Here is a 24,518-nt window from a genome sequence, read left to right on the forward strand (position 1 = left end):
TTACTGTGGATATAGATACTTTTGTACCTGTTTCCTCCAGCATCTTCACAAGGTCCTTTGCTGTTGTTCTGGGATTGATTTGCACTTTTCACACCAAAGTACGTTCATCTCAAGGAGACGAAACTCATCTTCTTCCTGAGCGGTATGATGGCTGCGTGGTCCCATGGTGTTTATACTTGCATACTATTGTTTGTACAGATGAATGTGGTACCTTCAGGTGTTTTGGAAATTGCTCCCAAGGATGAACCAGACTTGTGGTGATCTAAAAAAAATAAAAAATAAAAAAATCAAGCTTTTTAAATGCACAGTTAACTTAGTGTATTTGAACTTCTGACCCACTGGAATTGTGATACAGTGAATTATAAGTGAAATAATCTGTCTGTAAACAATTGTTGCATAGTGTAGATGTCCTAAACGTCATGCCAAAACTATAGTTTGTTAACATGAAATTTGTGGAGTGGTTGAAAAACTAGTTTTAATTACTCCATCCTAAGTGTATGTGAACTTCCGACTTCAACTGTCCGTGGAAGTGTGTGGTTCTTATGCTCTTTCCTCTGCTGTGTTCCAGACGAGAAGCCCGTTCAGGAGGAGGACTGGGTGGTGTGCCAGCACGCTGAATGCCCCGACCGTCGACGAGCCTCGAAGGTAAGACACATCCTGGGATGGGCTGGTCTGTTTGAAAGCTCTATAGCCCAAACCATGGTCAAATAAATCCATGGCAAGGAGAGCTTGGTGTGTTACTTTATTTCATTTGGCTTGTCCCTTTGGACAGAACTCTTAAGGCTACATGAGGTGCAGCTTGAGTCCATAAGACCCCCCCAAGTCCTTTATTTCTCCCCCCCCCCCCCCGATGACACTATTGAAGCTCTCTATGGTGGGGCCCCTGTTACATACAACATGATCAGAGAGGAGCAGAGAGACCCCTTTTCTTCTGTTAGGTGTTAAAAGGGTGCGAGACGTGAGGCGGTGTGTCTGTCCACTAGACTGTGAAATGAATTATTCCTTTGAAGCCTTTCTGAAAACGGGACCATAGCCAGGCGGCCAGATGAACCAAAGCAGTGTCTGTCTCTAAGTCTGGTTGCTCGGCCCCCCCCAAACAGTCCACTTCACTGGAGCCCTTTCTGTCTGTATTAGCTGTATTTTCTCCTCAGTGTCTGTGACTGAGAGCAAGCGGCCCCTCCCTTTCACAAAAAATGGAAATGATGGATTGGAGTGAAAGAGGAGAAAATAAGAGACAAGGGATGGAAAAGAGCACAAAGTTAGAGGACGACGACGTCACAGCACACGGAAAATAATAGTTATAGATAAGGCCAGTTATAGAATCATACTATACAAAAAGGTGAATAAAGTGAAGTCACAAGTAGAGCTTAACCTGCAGTAGCCTCTCAGTCGCTCAGCCTCTTCAGCTTCACATGTTATTGAGCAGATCCTCCTCCCCCTCCTTTCCCTGGAAGATCAAAGCACCTCTCTTCTCTTCCCCCACTCATGTTATAACAGGCAACAAGGATCTTCTTCTGCAGGCCTTTTAGGATTTGGTTTGTAAAAGTTGAGTAAGAGAAGAGCCATGTACACAGTGGTTGAACTGTCTACATTGTGTGTGTGTGTGTGTGTGTTGACCTGTGCACCGGGGGAGGCTGGGTGAAGTGTCTACATCGTGTGTGTTGACCTGTGGGGAGGGGAGGCCGGTCGGACTGACACTACCTGTCTCCTTGGCTGAGGTCACGGGTTGACGTTATGTAAAGAGATTACGATGAGGCCTGTTAGTTATGGGGGGGGGACTGGAATAGGAGGAGGATTGAGAAAATGGATGGGGACTGGGAAGGGGGCTTGTTTTCAACTGCAAGCAACAGCTCAGCCTCGATCTCTTCTTTTTCTCTGACTTTTTCTGGCAGATTTCCATTGAATATCCATAATTTGTCCAGTCAGCTGACAAAACTGTACCTGTCAGAGGATGGCACGGCAAAGCCTTGTTCCCTCACTTATAAGCATTTCACTGTTAGTCTACACCTGTTGTTTACCAAGCGTGTGACAAATACAATTTGATTTGATTGTGCTTATGTTGTCTTCAGTTGGCAGACAGAGCAGCAGAGAAAGGGCCATGAATCCAGCATGTCCCCAGGCTGTGACAGGTCTGGTCTTAGTCACCAGGGGTCACTGGTGAAGCAGCCTCATCTCTTTGCTATTCCCTCTTGTTTCCTCTTTAAACTCTAATGGCCTGTATTGCACAAGCATTTGAGACATGATTAGAGCATTTTAAATATACACTTTGTATTATATCCAATGTGGTTTTAAATAAACTCGTCAAAGAAGCCGTTTGACTTGCAACAAACATTCAACTTTTTATATTTCGTGTTAAGAGTATTTTAAGGAGTTTGAACTGAGCTGCTTCTAGCAACAGTTCTATACACTGAGGTCTCTTTCCTCACGTTATGTCTCCATTCCGTTTGAGCATTCTTGGTCTTTATAGCTCTGGCTTTTGGTCTCACTGCGTACTGTAGTATTTGATTAGTTCTCTTCTGCAGTAACTCCGATCCTCAAAGGCAGTGTGTCTGTTCCAGTCGCAGCATGAGCCCTGGCTGGCGTGGCGGGAGCTGAGTTCACCTGTCCTGTTCACTGAATCAATCCAGGCTGTTCTGAGGTACTGGCAGTGCCTACTATAGCTGTCTACGAGTCGAGTCATCATCACATTATTCAACACTACCTGTACTGAGGTGAGCCCTAGATAACGCTTTAATGTGTTTCCATAGGGTTTGAACATAATTTGAACCTTGTTGTAGGTCTGTGACACCCCCCTCGTTGTTATTTATTGTTACTTCTTTTACTTTAGTTTATTGAGTAAATATTTTTTTAACTCTTATTTTCTTAACAGCATTTTTGGTTAAGGGCTTGAAAGCATTTCACGGTAAGGTCTACACCTGTTGTATTCACCACAGTATTTAAAAATGTAATAAAAATGTATGCACTCTACTGTAAGTCGCTCTGGATAAGAGCGTCTGCTAAATGACTAAAATGTAAAATGTATGTGACAAAATAACATTTTCTTTTATTTGTGAATTTTTCAGGCCGATAGCTAGGCCTTAGCCCTAAATGAATAGCGACTGACTGTGCTGTGGGGGTTAAGCAGCCCCAAGGGCAGTCTTGTTACATACATTAAGGAGATGAGGAGGCCAGTCTGAGCTCGCTCTGGGACACAGGTCTCTCACATATACACCCCTCCCCCTCTCAGTCACTACGGGACAGGACCAGACAGGGCCCCTAAAGGTGTGGCTTCCCATGGCAACGTGCCCCACCTAGGACAAACAGCTGGAGGGTGGGAGATTGGATGGATGGAAGGGGAAGAGAGGTGGGGCAGACAGGAAGAGGAGGAGAGAAGTTTCAATCAGCTGACTGACTCTTTTATTTTCTTGCTCTTATTTTTTTTCCTCTTCATTATTTCTTCTTTGGTTTCGTTTCATTGGTTTCGTTTCATTGGTTTCACTTAGTGGGTTTCCATATTTATTCCTGTCCCTCGTGTATCTATTTGATGACTACCTCTCTGAGGTTGTTTTCTATGGATGTAATATCCACGCGTTAAAGCTACTTACTCATGAAACAACCCCTGCAGCTTCCAGTAGAATTCATGATTTAAATAATTGTTGTAAAATTGTCAAAAGCCACTGTCAGCAATTCAACACTTCGATCTACACTGAGTATACCAAACTGGCACCTACTATCATATCCTGTTCAAAGGCACTTACATCTTTTGTCTTGCCCATTCACACTCTGAATGGCACATATACTGTACACAATCCATGTCTCGAGGCTTAAAAGGTCTCTTCCCCTTCATCAACACTGATTGAAGTGGATTTAACAGGTGACATCAATTAGGGATCATAGCTTTTACCTGGATTCAACTGGTCAGTCTGTCATGGAAAGAGCGGGTGTTCTTAATGTTTTGTACACTCAGTGTATATAGCGAGACTGAAACCCAGGAATTGAAGCTCTATTTCCAGGTACAGCGTTCACTCGAAGATTGGTGTAGTTCTCTAGGTTTGGTAAATTAGTCACGTACAGAGGTGTTAAGCTGTCCGTACTGGGGTACGTAATGATGCTTTCCTGGCCTGCTTGGCTCTCTTCAGGCAAGAGTCTGGCTGTAAACTCATGGACGGATTAGAGGACTATTTAAAGCAGCTGTGCTCATCCCTTTAATGTTCATCCTGCCCTTTCTCCTTCTTTCTTTGTCGTTTTTTGTTCTGGGATAATGAGGAACACAGTCTGTTTGAAAAGGTCTTGGACCCGAGGGGAATAGCCAACACTGTAGCATGATTTATAGATGTACTCTAAATAATGGGAAGTGGAATTATCTAGCGCTGTGTGTGAGCGCATTTGCACGTGTGTGTATGTGCGTTTGTATACATGTTGGCACATTGTGTGTGTATAGGCATACCCGTGTGCAAACCCTTTCATATCCATTTAAAAGTAGCCCAATTTTCTACGTGCTTAGAGTACTGTGTCCTGGCTGTCTTGGGCTGTTGATTTGTGAATACACACATACTTCTACTATCCCGTTGGTCACTCCGCTATGGTGATTCATATCACTTGGAGCATTAAAATATCTGAATAACTCACTCTTGATTGTCATCCGTATATTCCTCACAGCTTGTATTGCTGTTATATAACAAGCACCAAAATCAATATAGCTTAAGTAGACAAGTTAATGAGTCAAAATGAGAGAGCACAGAGTCTCCGAGGGGTTCCTGAGAAGGAAGGATGACCTCACTTTCTGAGTAATAGCCCAGAGGAAAGTTTTCCCTGTATGAGAAGTCAGATGCTTTGTCCCTTATGGCACCCTATTCCCTATTTAGTGCACAACTTTTGACTATGGCCCATATGGGTCTGTTCAAAAGTAGTGCACTACATAGGGAATAGGGTGCCAATTGGGACTCAGACAGAATAACTGCTGCTGGCATGGGTGGGATCTGCTGTGGTGGGATTGTGACGTTAGACTCCCAAGCAGGATTTGGCCATTGGGATTGCTAGGCTAATGGTTTTTCAATGTGAAGTACATAGAGAAAGTTAAGTGCGGGGTCTTTGATATGCCTGTTAGACTGGCACTTCAATCATCTTTACAGGGAAACCAATAATGCTAATGATAGCTTTTACATTAATTTCATCCCATTTTCTTTTTTTACCGGACGTGATCTATGGAAACGTATGGGGCAACAGAATTTAAGTATTTCCACGTCATAGGCTACATCTCACTTATGTGACACTGTAGTATGGTTGAATTGGCTGAGGACATGAAAGCATTTGCTATCTATGAAGTGATTTCATCCCATAAAGTGCAGGCTATAAGCCTCTCAATGACAAGAATAATAGTTAATGTATTTAAAATGTGCTGTATCGTATTTTGCACGCCAGCGGATATACTACTTCAGGTAGCATTACTGTATGATAATCCACTTAATCGTTGCTGTGTACATTATGAACACAGGCACGTACACAGAGGGCGATTTGGGTAAAGACTGGTGGAGGCTACAGCCAATTATGAAGCAGTGGGTGAAGTGCGACCTTGTACATCCAAACAGGATCATCCAGGATGAGTATAATAATAATTTATAGGCATACCTGTGTAGACTGAGGTTGTAAGGAGAGGCTTTTGCGGTCTGTTTTGGTAAAGGACAGTGTAGAGAAGGGTTGGGCAATCTCATCTTACCCTGCAAGGCAAAGCAGTTACACAGCTGATTCAATGAATAAAGTATTCATTGAAGACTGAGTAGTTGTGTAGGTTTGTGTGGTAAAGTTGAGCCCTATAGAGAAGCCCTAATGGGATGGGTCCCCCTGCTTGAGGGAGAGTCCCAGTGTTAGTCCACAGCAGACCTAGAATCACAGTCAGCCTCCGAAACAAGCTACAACAAGCTTTTCACTCCACAGAACACCATCGCACAGTCATCACCTATGAGCCAATCACAGAGCTTGTCATACTGTACTTTTCCATGACTCTTTTGAAGTGGTCATAGTGAATGAAGGGGGTGTTTTCAAAGTAGTCCCAGATACCATCAGAATACTGCTGAAAATATTTGTATCTCATTCTCAGTGACAGTGTCAGGTTTCTATTGAAATTCTTTAGAAAGTGACTAGAACTCTGACATCAGAAGTCAGGGATGGGCAACTTTGATTTTAAATTAAAAATATATATATATTTAACCTTTATTTAACTATGCAAGTCAGTTAAGAACAAATTCTTATTTACAATGACGGCCTACCCGGGAACAGTGGGTTAACTGGCTTGTTCAGGGGCAGAATGACAGATTTTTACCTTGTCAGCTCGGGGATTCGATCCAGCAACCTTTCGGTTACTGGCCCACTGCGCTAACCACTAGGCTACCTGCCGCCCCTTTGATGGGGTGGGGGCCACAAAAAATCTGAACCCACATCCATCCAATGGGATGTAGAGAAAATGTTGCAGTTTTAAGAAAGTTTGCTGGCAATTCTACACATTTTGCCATGGGGCGAAAAAGATTTTGCCATTTTAGAACTAATTTCATGCAATTCTACTCAGTTCGACATGGGGCAGAGAGGAAAATTAGCTGTTATTTTAATGTGATATGAGTGAGACTGACTAACAAAATCAATTGGGGCTCCATGGCCGGTAATTCGACCATAATAACAAGTTTATATAGCTGGCCGCTAAACTAATTTAGTAACCTAAATGTTAGCTGACATGGATAATTGAGTGACTATCAGTGACTGACATAACAAGGAAAAACTGCTGATGCACAACCAAATTTCGAAAATGCACCTTGTGAATTCTACTATTCTAACCCCTTAAGAATGAAAATAACAGCTAATCAAGCTATGAAGACAGTTATCAGATTGAAATTAATCTTGTTTAGTAGTAGACTTGTGTACCAACTTCACATAGAATTTCATTGCAATGCAGAAAAGAAAGGGGATGGCCCTGTATGTCGGTGTATAGAAACTAGGCCTAAGGCATTTGTTTTGCATCCAACAATAACAAACATGTAGTGTGATGCGTGCCGATCGGGTAAATGTCTTGTCAGGAAGGTATTCAGAGCCAGAAGGAGGTCCCCGTGACGATGGTGACGCCAACCCTAAGCCCCATGGGTCTCTTTGACAGGAAGCAGACAGCACAATAACAGGAAGAGGGCACCTGACCGACCGACACTCCAATGGAAATGGCCTTGGGCTGAAAGGGAGTCCGGGACAACCAATATAACTGCCTACTTCAAAGACTTTTAAAACAAGGCCCCCAGTGGCGAGTTGATGGGTTGAAACAACATAAATCCAAATCCCTCCTCGCATGCAAGGCTCTGCTCTTCTTCAAGGCAAACCAAACTAAAGCCTGTATAATTGTTGCTTTGGACTGATTTCTGAGGGAGGGAGTCCATAGGGCGGCTGAAGCTAATGAACTCTTTAAGAATGACTGTCTGTGTGACGGCCTGTCTGCTTTCAATTAGGAGGAACAGTTCGCTAGATTGTCTCCCAAATCCAAAACATGTTATTATCGCGGATAAGATGAGTAATAGTAGGCAAATCTTTAAATAAGTTGAATTAACTCATGAACGAAACTAACAACCACAGGAACTTCCAACATAATTCATGATGAAATATTTAGGCAATATTTCTCCTTTTGTCACCCTTCTCGCTCGCTCTGTACTTTCTACATACCGTTTTTGCTCTGTTTTATCTCTTTTTGCTTTGATATATGTCTGTCTCTTGAACTCACCTTATGAGAATTTCTGGCCTTCTAGGTCAGGGAGGCTTTAATGCCAAGGTCAGGCATCAAGGGAAGGTCTCCTCTATACACAGTACAAACTCCCCCTCTCCTCCCCAACAATGGCATTGCCACTAGAGACTAATCCTTCAGGGTAATTGCTTGACTGCCACTCCCTCTTTTTAAATATAGACTGCTGTAATTGAGGTTTGCAACAGGGGGTAGTGGGGCGGGCAGAGGGGGGGCAGGGCACCAGTACTTTGACTTGTTTTGAACAGGAGAGATTAGAGGGGACAGAGGAGAGATGAGTTTGGCTTTCCAACCGAACAGACAAGACCCCTCCCCAAATTGTGCCTCCAGCCATGGAGTCCTGAATAGTTTTTCTGAGCTGGTTAATTGTAGAGGACTTAAATGAGGCTCATATAGTAGGCTTAGGTTGAATGACAATGTGGCCCATGTTTGTGGACAGGACAGCGCTGTAGACCCAGCGAAGACATGGGGATGAAGGAGGCTGTAGTGTCTATTACAGCCACCAGCAGTTTGAACAGTATTTAGGTTAACGTCCATGTATGCGAGGCTCCTAGGTTAAGAATATTCAAAAATTAGGTCTTCAAGATTGAAATCATATAAGCAACTGTTTATTTAATTTTTTTATCTGAAAAGTTAACAAGTGCAGTTCTCCAACACTTCTCACACATTTCCTCCCATTGCTAAGAACTAATTTTACTACATAGGCGCAAACCACTAAAAACACCTCCCCCACTTATTTTCCTGTCGGCGCTTTTTAAAGCACATCTAATCCGTCCTCTGACCCTGTGACACTGAGAGGTCAGGAGTCAAACACAGGGACAAATTGGAGCTGAATACGGAGCAAGATAGATGCGGGTAGAGAGAACCATATAAATAGTGGGAATGCTGTTCCAGTAATTCATTTTGTGTGAGGAGGAAACATTAGGTGTTTAGAATAAGGACTGGTTTCTATACAAGCCAGTTGGTGGGTCAGCCCAGCGTGTGTGTGCTTGTAGGTCTGTGACTGGCTAGGCTGAGGCTCAGAGGCTGACGGTGGTGTAATGTGCGTCGGGGGCGGGTATCGTAAACACAGCAGAGGCAGCAGCAGCTCACATGCTCATTTTGGGTGATTCTTCACGAAACTAGAACAAAACAGGACCATTTTGGGGATTTTCATGAAATTTAATCCATAGAAGGGACCTTTGGAAGAAGGATTGTTGACATATATTTGACATGCTGTATCTTATAGCATCATTGAGAAACACTTTGGGAGGGGTCTGGTGGTCCTCCCCCAGAATTCTTTGGGGCATGTAATGCATTTTTACACAATCCAATATGTTGTCTCTATTTAGAAGAAAGATAAGCAAAAATGCCCACAGTCATCAAGCTAGGTAAGAGATCATTATTAAATATATTTAAGTAATTAACAAGACTGAACTAGATCAAAAGTAATTAAATAATACATATTGTGTTGCACCTTTAACCAATAGCCTAACAAATGAACAACTCTTGAGGAAATACAAAGACTTTTCATTGTTTTTATTAAGAAATCCTCTCAAATTTGACAGCCCGAGCCGCCTACCCGCCGGACCCCGACCAGTCTAGTCAATAACTCAACTCTCTCCCAACACATTTTCCTTAACAGTTCACACCTTCTTTTTTTCATTCCCTAAGGGAGAGGTAAAAACAAAAGCACTTACAGTGCCTTCGGAATGTTTTCAGACCCCTTGACTTTTTCCAGATTTTGTTACGTTACAGCCTTATTCTAAAATGGACTAAATACAAAGAAATCCACAGCAATATACACACAATACCTCATAATGACAAAGCGAAAACAGGTTTTTAGAAATTGTTTAAAATGTATCAAAAATAAACAACAAACACCTTATTTACATACGTTTTCAGACCCTTTGCTATGAGACTAGAAATTTGCTCAGGTGCATCCTGTTTACATTGATTATGCTTGATGTTTATACAACTTGATTGGAGTCCACCTGTGGTCAATTCAATTGATTGGACATTATTTGGAAAGGCACACAACTGTCTATATAAGGCCCCACAGTTGACAGTGTATGTCAGAGCAAAAACCAAGCCATGAGTTCGAAGGAATTGTCCGTAGAGCTCTGAGGCAGGATTGTGTCGAGGCACAGATCTGGGGAAGAGTACCAAAATATTTCTGCAGCATTGAAGCTCCCCAAGAACACAGTGGCCTCCATCATTCTTAAATTAAGATGTTTCATTTAAGAATGAAGACTCTCAGACCATGAGAAACAAGGTTCTCTGGTCTGATGAAACCAAGATGTTTACTCTTTGGCCTGAATGCCAAGTGTCACATCTGGAGGAAACCTGGCACAATCCCTATGGTGAAGCATAGTGGTGGCAGCATCATGCTGTGGGGATGTTTTTCAGAGGCAGGGATTGGGAAGCTAGTCAGGATCGAGGGAAAGATGAATGAAGCAAAGTACAGAGAGAACCTTGATGAAAACCTGCTCTAGAGCACTCAGGACCTCAGACTGGAGCGAAGGTTCACCTTCCAGCAACCCTAAGCACACACCCAAAACAACGCAGGAGTGGCTTCAGGACAAGTCTCAATGTCCTTCAGTGGCCCAGCCAGAGCCCGGACTTGAACCCGATTTGAGTATCTCTGGAGACACCTGAAAAAGCTGTGCAGCAACGCTCCCCACCCAACCTGACAGATCTTGAGAGGATATGCAGAGAAGAATGGGAGAAACTCCCCAAATACAGGTGTGCCAAGCATGTAGCATCATACCCAAGACGACTCGCGGCTGTAATCGCTGCCAAATGTGCTTTAACAAAGTAGTGAGTAAATGGTCTGAATACGTACAGTACCAGTCAAAAGTTTGGACACACCTACTCATTTATTTTTCTATCAAAACTATGAAATAACACATATGGAATCATGTAGTAACCAAAAAAGTGTGTCTTATATTTGAGATTCTTCAAAGTAGCCACCCTTTGCATTGATGACAGCTTTGCGCACACTCTTATTCGACAATGTAGAAAATAGTAAAAATAAAGAAAAACCCTTGAATGAGTAGGTGTCCAGACCTTTGACTGGTACTGTACATTGACACAGAAACAGCAAATCTTCCATATAAATTAATCTCATTGGACTAATTGTAGAGCTCTTTTTACTTGCAGACAATATACAGTAGCTGGGTCCCCCCCGTCCTGTCCTTAGCGGTCCACCTCCCTGCAGCGCCCCAACCCAACACACCCCACTCAGCTTTAGGATCTTAGTGAAACATTACTTATTGGTTTCGGGTGTGTTAGGCCAAGGCCAGAGTGACCTACAGGACGGCAGACTTAAATAGGTATCTCCCCTGACGTGGGCAAGTTTTCAATAGACTATAGTCGTACTGTATTCCATATAAGTCATCCAGACCTAATCCAAGTTGCCCGGTATACCCTTAGTCTTGTAATAAATCAAATCTAGTGATACATAACTTGACATTGTGGGAGGATAACCAACCTTCCAATTAATGACAATGCATTTCTTAGCCGCTATAAATGCTTGGTTACACAGTTTCTTCAGATAAGTCTCCAGTATCAACATTTCCAACCAAACAAAAACGAAGGGAGAATCTGTAGACATGCTGAGATAAAAGAACAACTCTTTGCCAGAATTCAGCGAGCCTTCACAAGAACCAAAACATATGCAAATATGACCCCTTTTGTGTTTTACACCTCCAAATCAAATTAAAATCAAATCTTATTGGTCACATACAGATGTTAGCAGATGTTATTGCGAGTGTAGCGAAAGGCTTGTGCTTCTAGTTCCGACAGTGCAGCAATATCTAACAAGTAATCTAACAATTCCACAACAACTACCTAATACACACAAATCTAAGTAAAGGGATGAAATAAGAATGTATCAATCTATGGATGAGCAATGACAGAGCGGCATAGGCAAGATGCAGTAGATGGTATAATGTATATAGATATGAGTAATGCAAGATATGTAAACATTAGTAAAGTGGCATTGTTTTAAAGTGACTAGTGATCCATTTATTGAAGTGGCCAGTGATTTAAAATCTATGTATATAGGGCAGCAGCCTCTGTGCTAGTGATGGCTATTTAACAGTCTGATGGCCTTGAGATTGAAAAAACGCTTCAGTCTCCCGGTCCCTGCTTTGATGCACCTGTACTGACCTCGCCTTCTGGATGGTAGCGGGGTGAACGGGCAGTGGCTTGGGTGGTTGTTGTCCTTGATGATCTTTTTGACCTTCCTGTGACATCAGGTGCTGTAGGTGTCCTGGAGGGCAAGTAGTTTGCCCCGGTGATGCGTTGTCCATACCGCACCATCCTCTGGAGAGCCTTGCAGTTGTGGCCGGTGAAGTTGACGTACCAGGCGGTGATACAGCCCGACAGGATGCTCTCAATTGTGCATCTAAAAGTTTGTGAGGGGTTTTAGGTGACAAGCCAAATTTCTTCAGCCTCCTGAGGTTGAAGAGGTGCTTTTGCACCTTCACCACACAGTCTGGACCATTTAAGTTTGTCCATGATGCGTATGCCGAGGAACTTGAAGCTTTCCACCTTCTCCACTGCTGTCCCATATATGTAGATAAGGGGGTGCTCTGCTGTTTCCTGAAGTCCACGATCATCTCCTTTGTTTTGTTGACGAGTGAGAGGTTGTTTTCCTGACACCAAATTCCGAGGGCCCTCACCACCTCCCTGTAGCCCTCACCACCTCCCTGTAGGCTCTCGTCGTTGGTAATCAAGCCGACTACTGTTGTCGTCTGCAAACTTGATTGAGTTGGAGGTGTGCATGGCCAGGCAGTCATGGGTGAACAGGGAGTACAGGAGGGGGCTGAGTGCGCACCCTTGTGGGGCCCCAGTGTTGCGGATCAGTGAAGTGGAGATGTTGGTTCTTACCTTCACCACCTGGGAGCGGCCCGTCAAAGTCCAGGACCCAATTGCACAGGGCGGGGTTGAGACCCAGGGCCTCAAGTTTAATGATGAGCTTGGAGGGTACTATGGTGTTGAATGCTGAGCTGTAGTCAATGAACCGCATTCTTACATAGGTATTTCTCTTGTCCAGATGGGATAGGGCAGTGTGATGGCGATTGCATCGTCTGTGGACCTATTGGGGCGGTATGCAAATTGAAGTGGGTCTAGGGTGACAGGTAAGGTGGAGGTGATATGATCCTTGACATTTTTGTTTTACTTGTTTTGTGTCATTGGGAAAAGCCTCTATCAACCCTTGATTCAGTTTGGAAATTAACTTTGGAGGTTTGTCAGACTGCCTTAAAATAGCACCTGGCTTGTCCAGAGTTTGCTGCACAGAGAGCGTAGTGTTGAATCTGCAAATATTCACCTCACCTCCATAAGACTGGTCTTCCCTGGCTGCCTGACCCTGCTGAGACCCCTGTCACCATCTGATCCTCCTAAAATAAGGCGTGACAAATAATTACCTTGGTGTACATTCATACATTATATTATCCAAGAATAGAATCAATGGTTCAATAATTGAAATGACCATTATTCCCAGATCCCAGACTAGCTTTGCTTAAGCTGCTGTATTGTAGGTCTACCCATCAATTCAAGATGGAACTTTGTATCATTCACTGATATTGTTAATATACAGCAAAATTCACCTGAGCTCCGTAGACTGGTCTTCCCTGGCTGTCTGACCCTGCTGGTACCCCTGTCACCAACTGATCCTGCTAAGACATGATGAGCATAGGGTTGTGTACTGACTGCGCTAGAGGGCTGCATTCCCGCGGGATGCCTCCGGGACATGCAGGTCCAGACAGAGATCATTGTGGCGTGGTCTGCATTTCTCATGCTGCCAGCAGGAGCACAGATTATTTGTAAACAGTCCTCTTTTCTGCTTTGTGTGCGTTAGCCTACCTATTGTATTAAAAGCACATCTTTTTCACATTCACACAGTCAGAATTCGGTACTTCAACTTCAGTAGCCTACCTCTCCAATCAAAAAATGCAATCATCATTGAAAAGGAAAAGTGCACATAGGTTAGGCTACTAAGGTGAGCAAGCGTTGCACCTTTTTCATTTTCAATCGGTATTGATTACCCATTTATTTGTCTCTGCCTGCAAATGGTCCTGCTAAAAGATAGGCTATATCCAATAGGCCTATGCAAAACGTTGCAAGTGTTGCTGTCATCATTCTTGCTCGTTAAAGTTCAGTAGCTATACCTGTGAGATCAGGTGCGCGTTTGGTCTCAATTAAATAGAGTAGCCTAAGCATGGGCGATGAAGCATGGGGCAGTCATCTTTCCAAGGAAATGTACTTCCTAAATAGGTCTATGATTAGACTATAGTTTACTACATTGCCTAGAAATAGGGCTAAATATTTATCACCCATATTTCTTCATCTGAAAAACATCCCACTCCTAAAAGCTAGTCTATAAAAATAGCTCAATAGAAAGTACAAGTCTCTCCAACAGCCTACCCAACCACTCAGAGGCATCCACATGGTTCTGTAGCAGACCTTTGCTGCTTTTTGTATCACATTGCAATGATAAAACAGCCCCAGTGAAAGTTGTGCCCCTTTTGAGAAATAATTGAAGTTTGAACATTTGTGACATTTTGGCCTTACCCAGGCCTCCTTTAAGACTCCATAATGTTTCATCTGTATGTGCAACAAAGGAAAAATTGGTGTCATGCTGTATGTATAGTAGCTTTACTGCTTGCTTTGTAATACGAGTAGTATTTTGATTTCAATAACAATGTTCTGACATTAATACTGTATATGAATACTGAAAATATAAAATTTTGGCATAGTAACAGTAGTGGAAAAAGTAACCAATTGCCATACCTGAGTAGAAGTAAAGGTATCTTAATAAAAAGTGAATCACCCAGTGAACTACAACTCAAAAGTAAAAGTATAAATCATTTAAAATTCCTTATATTAAACAAACCAGATAGCACCATCTTATTTATGGATAGCTAGAGGCACACTGCAACACCAGACCTAATTTACAAATGAGTGTGTTTAGTGAGTCTGTCAGATAAGAGGCAGTACGGATGACCAGGTATGTTCTCTTGATAAGTCAGTGAATTTGACCATTTTCCTGTCCTGCTAAGCATTCAAAATGTAACGAGAAGTTTTGGGTGTCAGGGAAAATGTATGGAGTAAAAAGTACATTTATTTTCTTTACGCATTTGTAAAACTTGTCAAATAACCAAAAAAACCTACTTAAGTAGTGCTTTCAAGTATTTTTACTGAAGTACATTACACCACTGCATAGTAGGGACAACCAAATGAAGCTTTCAAAGAAAATAACAACCTCCCTACAATCAAACATTGGGGAGGTTTGATAATGCTGTGGGGTTGCTTTGCTGCCTCTAGTACTAAGGGCCTTGAACATGCTCACGGTGTCATGACATCAGCAGATTTTCAGCTCTTCTGGAGTCCAATGTTCAACCCTGCGTCCAAAAACTGGGTCTCAGTTGAAGGTTGTGGGTCTTCCAGCAGGACAACAACCCCAACACACAAAAAAGGAGTGGTTCAAGAGGAAACGTTGGCCTATTCTGGAATTTAGAATAAATTGGGAATTATTTAATAAAAGTTAAAGGGTGCCAATATATTTGGCTGCAAATGTATTTTAACAATCCTTCCTCCAAAGCACCCTCCTATGGATTACATTTCGTGAAATTCCCAAAAACAATGGTCCTGTTTTTGTTCTACTTTTACGAGGAATTCCCCTCCTAGTCTCTTGTCTGTCAGATTATCAAGATTATCAAACACTTTCTCTCACACTCACTCACTGGTGGACAAACTTTACTGAACAAAAATATAAATGCAACATGCTTAAATTTCAATGATTTTACTGAATTACAGTTCATATAAGGAAATCAGTCAATTAAAAGGAATTCATTAGGCCCTAATCTATGGGTTTCACATTACTGGGCAGATGCCCAGCCATGGGTGGGCCTGGCTGGCATGGTTACACATGGTCTGCGGTTATGAAGCCGGTTGGATGTACTGCCAAATTCTCTAAAATGACGTTGGAGGCGGTTTATGGTAGAGAAATTAACATTACATTTTCTGGCAACAGCTCTGGTGGACATTCCTGCAGTCAGCGTGCCAATTGCACACTCCCTCAACTTGAGACAACTCTAGCATTGTGTTGCGACAAAACTGCACATTTTAGAGTGGCCTTTTATTGTCCCCAGCACAAGGTGCAGCTGTGTAATGATAGGCTAATGCTATTAGCATGAGGTTGTAAGTAACAAGAACATTTCCCAGGACATAGACACATCTGATATTGGCAGAAAACTTAAATTCTTGTTAATCTAACTGCACTGTCCAATTTACAGTAGCTATTACAGTGAAATAATACCATGCTATTGTTTGAGGAGAGTGCACAATTTTGAACATGAAAAGTTATAAATAAACAAATAAGGCACATTTGGACAGTCTTGAACAGAAATCCAATGGTTCATTGGATCAGTCAAACATTTTAGACATACACTGATGCCACCTAGTGGCCAAAATCTAAATTGCACCTGGGCTGGAATAATACATTATGGCCTTTCTCTTGCATTTCAAAGATGATGTTGAAAAACAAATACAAACGAACGGTTGGTTTTTTTCTTTGTATTATCTTTTACCAGATGTATTGTGTGTTATTCTACTACATTCCATTCACATTTCCACAAACTTAAGTGTTTCATTTCAAATGGTACCAAGAATATACATATCCTTGCTTCAGGACCTGAGCTACAGGCTGTTAGATTTGGGTATGTCATTTTAGGTGAAAATTGAAAAAAAGCGGCTACTTCTTAAAAGGATTAAGATTTTCAGCTTCTTGATATGCCATACCTGTAAGGTGGATGGGTTATCTTGGCAAGGGAGAAATTTCGCTAACAGGAATGTCAACAAATTTGTGCACAATAAGCTTTTCTTGCGTATGGAAAATTTCTCGGATCATTTATTTCAGCTCATGAAATGTGGGACCAACACATTATATGTTGTGTTTATATTTTTGTTCAGTATAGATTAGAGAGGAGCTTCTATCCAGGGTGGGACTTTTAATTCTGGTCTGCCTGCCACCAACCTTTAAACAGCTGGAACTATTTGCCACTTTCCCATTGAAACTTGAATAAACATTTCCCATCACCCTTTTTCTCATTGCATTTTTTTTTCATACTGGGGGTGTGTGATTGAGAAAACATCCTCCCTCTCTCACAACTTCTCCCACTGTCTGCATTAGTACTGAGGTTCAGTGAAAGCAGGGCTGTTCAATTCTGGTCCTGGAGGGCTGATAAGCCTCTGTTTGTTTATTTTTTTCTACCTGGTAAATTGCATTCACCTGGTGTCCCAGATCTGAATTAGTCCCTTATTAGACGGAGAGGATGAAAACCAGAATTATTACGGCTCTCCAGGACCAACATTGAACAGCCCTGAGTGCAAGGATCCCAACATGTCGTTATCATCTACCTAGGATTGTGTAGTTTAGGGTTGACCTTACATTTGGTTCATATCTAGGTGTAATGTATAGGGACAGATGGGATATCATACCTGGCTCAGTATAGCCAGAGTGAAGGTGAGAGGGGTATTTTGTTCCTCAATGAGAGTCCTAGTGCAATGCACCCGCTAGTTCTGTCTTGACTTGTAAACTCTTGCTCCTCAGGTAGCATAGGTTGACAAACTTCCTCCAGCTGTTCTATAGTTTTTGTCAGTGTTTTGCCCGGTTTGTTTACGTGTTGTGTGCCTCTGACAATGTTAGCTGCCTGCTAGGGATGATGGCACACACACACACACGCACGCGTGTGCACGCACACACACAAATCCAAATCCAAAGTTTAGTGGCCTTTAAGTCTGGTTTTCCTTAGACGTCGGCATATTCCACATCTGGTTCTTATATCAACAAGCCAAGGTCTTCAGCAGCACCAGCCAGTGTCTCCCCTCTCCGTTTTCTTTATATCCAATCCAAAGTGGCTTCCAAACGATCAATTTCCAAGTTGAAAGTGGAACAGCCTGTGTCCAAATCAGCAGTTATCCTAGAGAAAGACCTCATTTGTCTCTAGGAGTTTCCAGCAGCTCCCAAAATCGTTTTGTTTTTTCTTTCTCACTTCCTCCTTTTTTGGTCATGCACACCGCCTTCCTGCCTATCTGTCTCCTTTCCTTCCCTAAAACTATGGATAGGAAGCCTGGTTGCATCATAGTCCAGCGGTGCAGCCTGAGACAACACTAACTCCCGTCTCAGTGCCCTTGACTGCATTAGAGTGGAGACCGATCAGCTGCTGGTGAGTGGTTATTTTGTTTTCTCATGTGGTCACTTCGATAACACTTTGTTTGTGTGTAAAATGTAAAATAAACACCTCATTTTTTGAGGTGAAGCCAACATAAAATCTGCAGTTTTAGGATTGTGTATTTAAAAATGCCTCTGAGTAGATACAGTTCATCATGGTTATAGGGCAAAAGGCTTGACTATACCTTTTAGGGAGAAAAGACTTCAGGGTGATCTGCATCTTTTGATTAAGTACTAGCCTATTTCTCAAGGTGTGGGTGTGCAATCTGTGCATGCATGTGCAGTGTACAGGCAAGGCTCTTAATTTTGCATGTTGAAACACTTTTGGTGGAATGTTTACTTTGTAAAAATAGCTATTTCCTGTGAGGTTCTGTTAGGTGGATGGCCTTGAGGTTATCTCTGTCCTAGAACAGACAACTCACAAACTCAACTGTACAATAACGGACCAAACACAACTAATCAAATGGACCAAATGGAGTTTTTTGACACTGCTTACTTGTGTGATTTGGGATACATGTTGGAGAAGCAGTTTCTGCACTTCTTTTTATTAAACAGATTTTTTTTAAACTTTTTCCAAATTACACAGAGCATCAAAACTGAAAAGCAGGAGAACAAATAAACTGTTGCCATAAGGTAGGTACAATACAATATATTAAAGCAATTATATTGCATTTTTACCAAAGTAAACTTCTTTCAAAGTCTTAAAGGCCCAGTGCAGTCAAAAATTAGTTTTTTCCCCCCTTTGTTTTATTTATATTTCCACACTGAGGTTGAAATAATACTGTGAAATTGTGAACATGATGATAATGCCCTTTTAGTGTAAGAGCGGTTTGAAAAGACCAGCAGAAATGTCAGCCTGTTTTGGTGGGATGGAATTTTGGCCTTCCATGGTGACATCACCATGCGGTAAATTGGTAAATAGACCAATAAGAAAGAGTTCTAAAGCCCTCTGCCAATAAAAGCACATTTTCAGTTTCCCCTTCTAAATTAGACCACTCCCAGACAGTCCTAGCAAAATTCTTGCTTGAGAAATTTCTCTTTGCTAAGAATCTATTTTGGTTTCTTTTTGACCATTTTAATTGTAAACAGTCACAGCAAGGTACTTCATTGTTACCCAGAAATGATTTGATATTGAGATCAAAAAGGCTGCATTGGACCATTTTTAAGGCATAAGTCAATCTTTCCATAACAATTATTTCTTGAATTATACTTTATAATTCTTCAGACTTTGGAGCTTCCACTTTATACCAATTCCTGTTAATAGCTTTTTTTACTAGCAGAAAATCAAACTTTAATCAACGATATGTCATTGTCAATTACAACCTCCAGAACATTACCAAGGTACATAACAGGGCAGGTTCTAGGGACTTCCTATCCCAGAACATATTTTATTACAGAACATACAGTACATTATCCCAGAACAGTGTTATCTTCAGACATTCCCCAAAAACATGAGTGTGGTTGGGATCTAGCCTACATGGCCACACAGCTGCCAGCATGCTTGTGTACCTAGCTATTGGCTTTTGATTCTAGGTGTGACTCAAAACAGAGTCATATTTTTCCAACAAAACTCCCACCATATTTTTCAGTTTGGAACAATATATTCAAAATACTTCTACAAACTTCCTCTGAATATAGATTTTAGATTTTATTAGGATCCCCATTAGCTGACGCAATGAAGACAGCTAGTCTTCCTGGGGTCCGACAAAACATTTAAAAAGCATTAACGAGTAGACAGGATCTGTGCGCTCATAGTCAATCTCTTGTTCTTATAATGCTTTCTTGAATGTGAATTTTCTTTTCGCTTGGGTTGGTGAGGAGTTATTTTCAGTGGTGGCTCTGTATATAACTGTTTATATCAGTCTTCAATTCCTTCTACCATTTTGCTTTGATATAGAAGGTTGAATCTTTCTAGAGGCAATCAGGCCATGACATAGTGAAGAAACTGTCTTGGATGTTCTTTGTTTATATACAGTGCATTTCAAATGTTCTATCATTTTTATCTATTTTTCAAAATAATTTACTGGGCTTTCTAGCAGCGCTATAATTTACAATTTGGTCAGGTCCAGTGGTGTGCCGCAGTTTAGAGTGCCCCCCCCCCGCATATTTGTTTATTTTTTTTTAATATATATTTGAGGCTGAGAGAAAATGTTGCAGTTTTACAGCTAATTTCTTGTAAAAAAATGTGCCATTGCTTATAACATGTTCATATTTTATCTGGGGGGGGTAATATGCCAATGGTCAAGTCCCCACTCCCTTTAGGGTCTTGACCTGATTCTCTAGTGTACTCTCCTAAGACTGATATTAGCAGGTTTGTCACAGATCCTTGGAGGTTTGTCATCATTATGAAAGTCCATGTGGTTTTCCCCCAGTCTGCCTGACAGCTCCTCAAATATACATATACACAGATGACAAGTCACACAGTTTAGTTTGACCAAGGACTTTCCCACTGGTTTGTTACGAGATGTACTGAGCTTTTAGGCCTGTGGCTGTGGCCATTTTGGTTAGGAGTGTTCGACCCAGCCTGGGCCAAATGCGTCCGGTTGTACGTCAACATTATTTGACTGGATTGGAACTAAAAAGCATAAAGCAGCAGGCATCTTAGTACAACACTGGACAAATTCTAATACCTGTGGCATAGGTCTTATTGACATAAACCAGACACTGAGCAGTCGCTCAGCCTCAGGTGTGGGCTTGGACAGTCAATCTCCTCATTACAAATTAGAAAATAAGCCTGTTCAAGTTTTATGGATGTATCATCCCATGTGTCACAGAAAAACATGCACACTCTGCCTTAGCCTTAATCTCTGACACGTGTTGTGTTAGAGGGACATGTTGTGTCAGAGGTTACAAGGCTAAGGCAGAGTGAGTGCATGTTTTTCTGTAGACATCCATATGTGTTTGAAGAGGACCAAACCAATCCCAAGTAAAGGGAGGGCGGTTAATAGGAGACAGACATGATAGGGTGGCGTTGGCCTCCTGCATTAGAAAAGCTCTGGCCGGCTTCTGGCACTCTGAGCCCAGCTAGAGGAATGGTCGGATGGCGGGAGAAGAAAGAGAGCAGCGGTACGGTTTTATCCTGCCTCTTCTCACAGACGCGTCAAAGTTTATACATAGAATAATACATGATTCGACCAGGTCCAGTCATGATCTGGGGCTCTGATTTATCCCTTTGATCTCATCTGTCCCCCCCACCCATGTTTCCACCTACAGTATCTACCAACCATAACCAAATGGTGAGACCCACACTATGTAATCTTTAGGAAACCTAGGCTATCCCCCAGTCGTGTGCTCAACTCCCAAGAGGGACATCAAAATTAGTTACCATAAAACTGTAAAAAGATAGATATATAGATCTATATATCTATCTAGAGAGAGAGAAGTACCTGAAGTCATGTCTTTTTGATGTAAAGCATACTCCCTGGGTATTTATTGGTTAGTATTTGCGTGCCAATCCATCATTCTTAATTCAGAGAAATCATGATTGATACTATAGAATATTTTTTAGCTCTACTTCATTATTCCACTACGTCTCAGTAGTAATTAGCCGTAGCAGTACGGTAAGTGCTGGTCTCCCAGGCTGTAGCTATATTATTTGTTTAGTGGTGTGGAGAGAAGTCACCCAGGCAGCTTATTGAGTGCCGACGGAGGCAGAGGCTGTTTGAGTGAAGTCTGAACACTAGACCATAACAGACCAGGATAGGAGGGGCTGGGAAGGATTAGAGAACAGAGAAGACTTCCATGTCTAGAACAATACATTTCTTAGATCATAATGAATCCATTGTTATGAGTGCTGGGCCTAGTAATGTGTGTGTTTGTCATTTATTTGACTGACTGTCTGGATATCTCAGTTTGTGTATATTTGTATCGGTCTGTGTATACTTGCTCCAAAGGAAGAGAGAAAAAGCGAGGCGGTGAGAGGAGTTGCCCCAAAGAGGCCTGCTTTGTGTGTTTGAGAGAAAGAGAGTAGCTCATGAATGAGTTGAAATTGGTGCTTTTCAGTGAAAGAGTATGAGCCATTAATGTTGTGTACTTTTGTCTGTGTTTGTGATCTGTTTGATTAGTTAGATGGGAGTGAGTCTGAACTTGTGTGTGTGTCTGTCTGAAGTCTGGACCAATGACTGTCTGTCAGTTGAGGGTGTGTGAGTGCACAATTATCTTATTATTTGTAGAGACTACACAATTGAGTCAAACCAATCGTGTTTGTGATTGTGTCGGCCACAGTCGGCCACCAGACAAACCTCATATATGGTCCAAGCCAGGGGTGTGATTCAGTACGTCTACTTTTAGCCACACAGTCTTACATGTTCAAATGACTGGTAAGAAGGCCTAGCTGCTAAGATGGTCTTTACTCTGGCTCACACAACTGTCTTCCTGACTTTAGAGTCTGGATAGGCTCCTTGATGGTGTAGGCATGATGCTTCAATAATAAAGGGGGCTGTATTTTTTTTTATATATTTTTTTTTTTACTGATTTTGGTATCTCCTTTTGTCTTTCTCACTCAAACACCCACATGGACAGCCACACACAGCCCCTGAGCGCCACCCCCTCCAATACAGCTGTTGGATTTTCAAATCCAAACAATGAGGGATCTCAACCCCCCAAGAGAGAGAAATAAATAATCAAAGCCCAAGACAATTTTTGTGCGAACATTGCACCAACAAACCGACTCCTGTCCAGACCATTGTCACAGCTCTCCCTCACTGTGTACCACGTTAATCGTGTCAACCAGGCTCGGGAATCTCCGCTTAAACTGAGCTACAGCCTTCCCTGTAGCTCAGTTGGTAGAGCATGGTGTTTGCAACGCCAGGGTTGTGGGTTCGTTTCCCACGGCGGGCCAGTACGAAAAAAATAAAAAAAATAATAATGTATGAAATGAAAATGAAATGAAATGTATGTATTCACTACTGTAAGTCGCTCTGGATAAGAGTGTCTGCTAAATGACTAAAAATGTAAAAAATGTAAAGTTGCCAAATCAAAGATGACTAACATGTTAGGGCCTGGTCCTGAAGGAGCCCGTATGTGGGGTGATGTTACAGTGGTGTTAGGATTTGGAATCTTTCACTGAAACACTGTGAACCACACTGGCATCTGACCGCAGCGTTAACAAAGCACACAGTAAATAACTGAAATGAAGGCTTTATTAGAGCACAAGTAGCCATATCCAAATGTCATCATGAGTGTTTGGTCTGTGCTCCATGTAGCTAAACATAATCGTCTATTGTCTTGACTCTGAATGTCATAGCTGTTCACTGATGTGTTGATTCATGCTGCCTGTGATCGTGTGTGTTGTGAGAGCGTGGGAGCTGGCTGCTGGAGACAGACTGTATGTGGATGACAATAGGAAGCAAGGAATTGAATTAGCTCTGGGTGTGGGCACCAACAGCGTGTGTGTGTGTGTGTGTGTGTGTGTTGTGGTGTGTGTGTAGAGCAGTAGACCAAACACAACGAGTCCTATTAAAAACCTGGGGCGGTGCCTTTTCTCTTTCACAATGTCTCTCCCAGTAACAAGTCTCCTACTAATATCACTGTCTGCCAACTCTTTTCCAATGAGCACTACTCCATCTTTCACTCACACACTATGGCATTGCACAGGGGCTCATTGCAACATGTGTGCTGCAAACATGTCCATTCACTGAAATAATTAATAACATTGTTGTGCGCACACACACGTGACTTTGCTCATGTGTGCTCAGACATGCACTACCGTTCAAAAGTTTGGGGTCACTTAGAAATGTCCTTGTTTTTGAAAGAAAAACAATTTTCTTGCCCATTTAAATAACATCAAATTGATCAGAAATACAGTGTAGACATTGTTAATGTTGTAAATAACTATTGTAGCTGGAAACGGCAGATTTTTAAAAAAATTTCATGGAATATCTACATAGGCGTACAGAGTTCCCATTATCAGCAACCATCAATCCTGTCTTCCATTGGCACGTTGTGTTAGCTAATCCAAGTTTATCATTTTAAAAGGCTAATTGATCATTAGAAAACCCTTTTGCAATTATGTTAGCACAGCTGAAAACTGTGTGTACTGCTTAAAGAAGCAGTACACACAGACTGGCCTTTTTTAGACTAGTTGAGTATTTGGAGCATCAGCATTTGTGGGTTCGATTTACAGGCTCAAAATGGCCAGAAACAAAGACCTTTCTTTTGAATCTCGTCGGTCTATTCTTGTTCTGAGAAATGAAGGCTATTCTATGTGAGAAATTGCCAAGGAACTATTGATCTCGTACAACGCTGTGTACTATTCCCTTCACAGAACAGCTCAAACTAGCGCAAACTGGCTCTAACCAGAATAGAAAGAGGAGTGGGAGGCTCCGGTGCACAACTGAGCAAGAGGACAAGTACATTAGTGTCTAGTTTGAGAAACAGACGCCTCAAGTTCTCAACTGGCAGCTTCATTAAATAGTACCCGCAAAACACCAGTCTCAACGTCAACAGTGACGAGGCGACTCCGGGATGCTGGCCTTCTAGGCAGAGTTTCTTTGTCCAGTGTCTGTGTTTTGCTCATCTTAATCTTTTCCTTTCTTGGCCAGTCTGAGA

The 24,518-nt window shown here is 42.0% G+C and overlaps 1 protein-coding gene across 1 annotated transcript in view; it reads left to right on the forward strand.

Moving 5' to 3' along the window:
* LOC106572641 (pleckstrin homology domain-containing family G member 5) overlaps positions 1 to 24,518 on the forward strand; it is an 87,214-nt gene that overhangs the window by 16,929 nt on the left and 45,767 nt on the right. Inside the window, 1 exon segment of the mRNA XM_014147005.2 lies at positions 569 to 645. Coding sequence (XP_014002480.1) covers positions 569 to 645 — 77 coding nt within the window.

This window comes from Salmo salar, chromosome ssa15 (genome assembly GCF_905237065.1).
Source record: "Salmo salar chromosome ssa15, Ssal_v3.1, whole genome shotgun sequence".
NCBI lineage: Eukaryota > Metazoa > Chordata > Actinopteri > Salmoniformes > Salmonidae > Salmo > Salmo salar.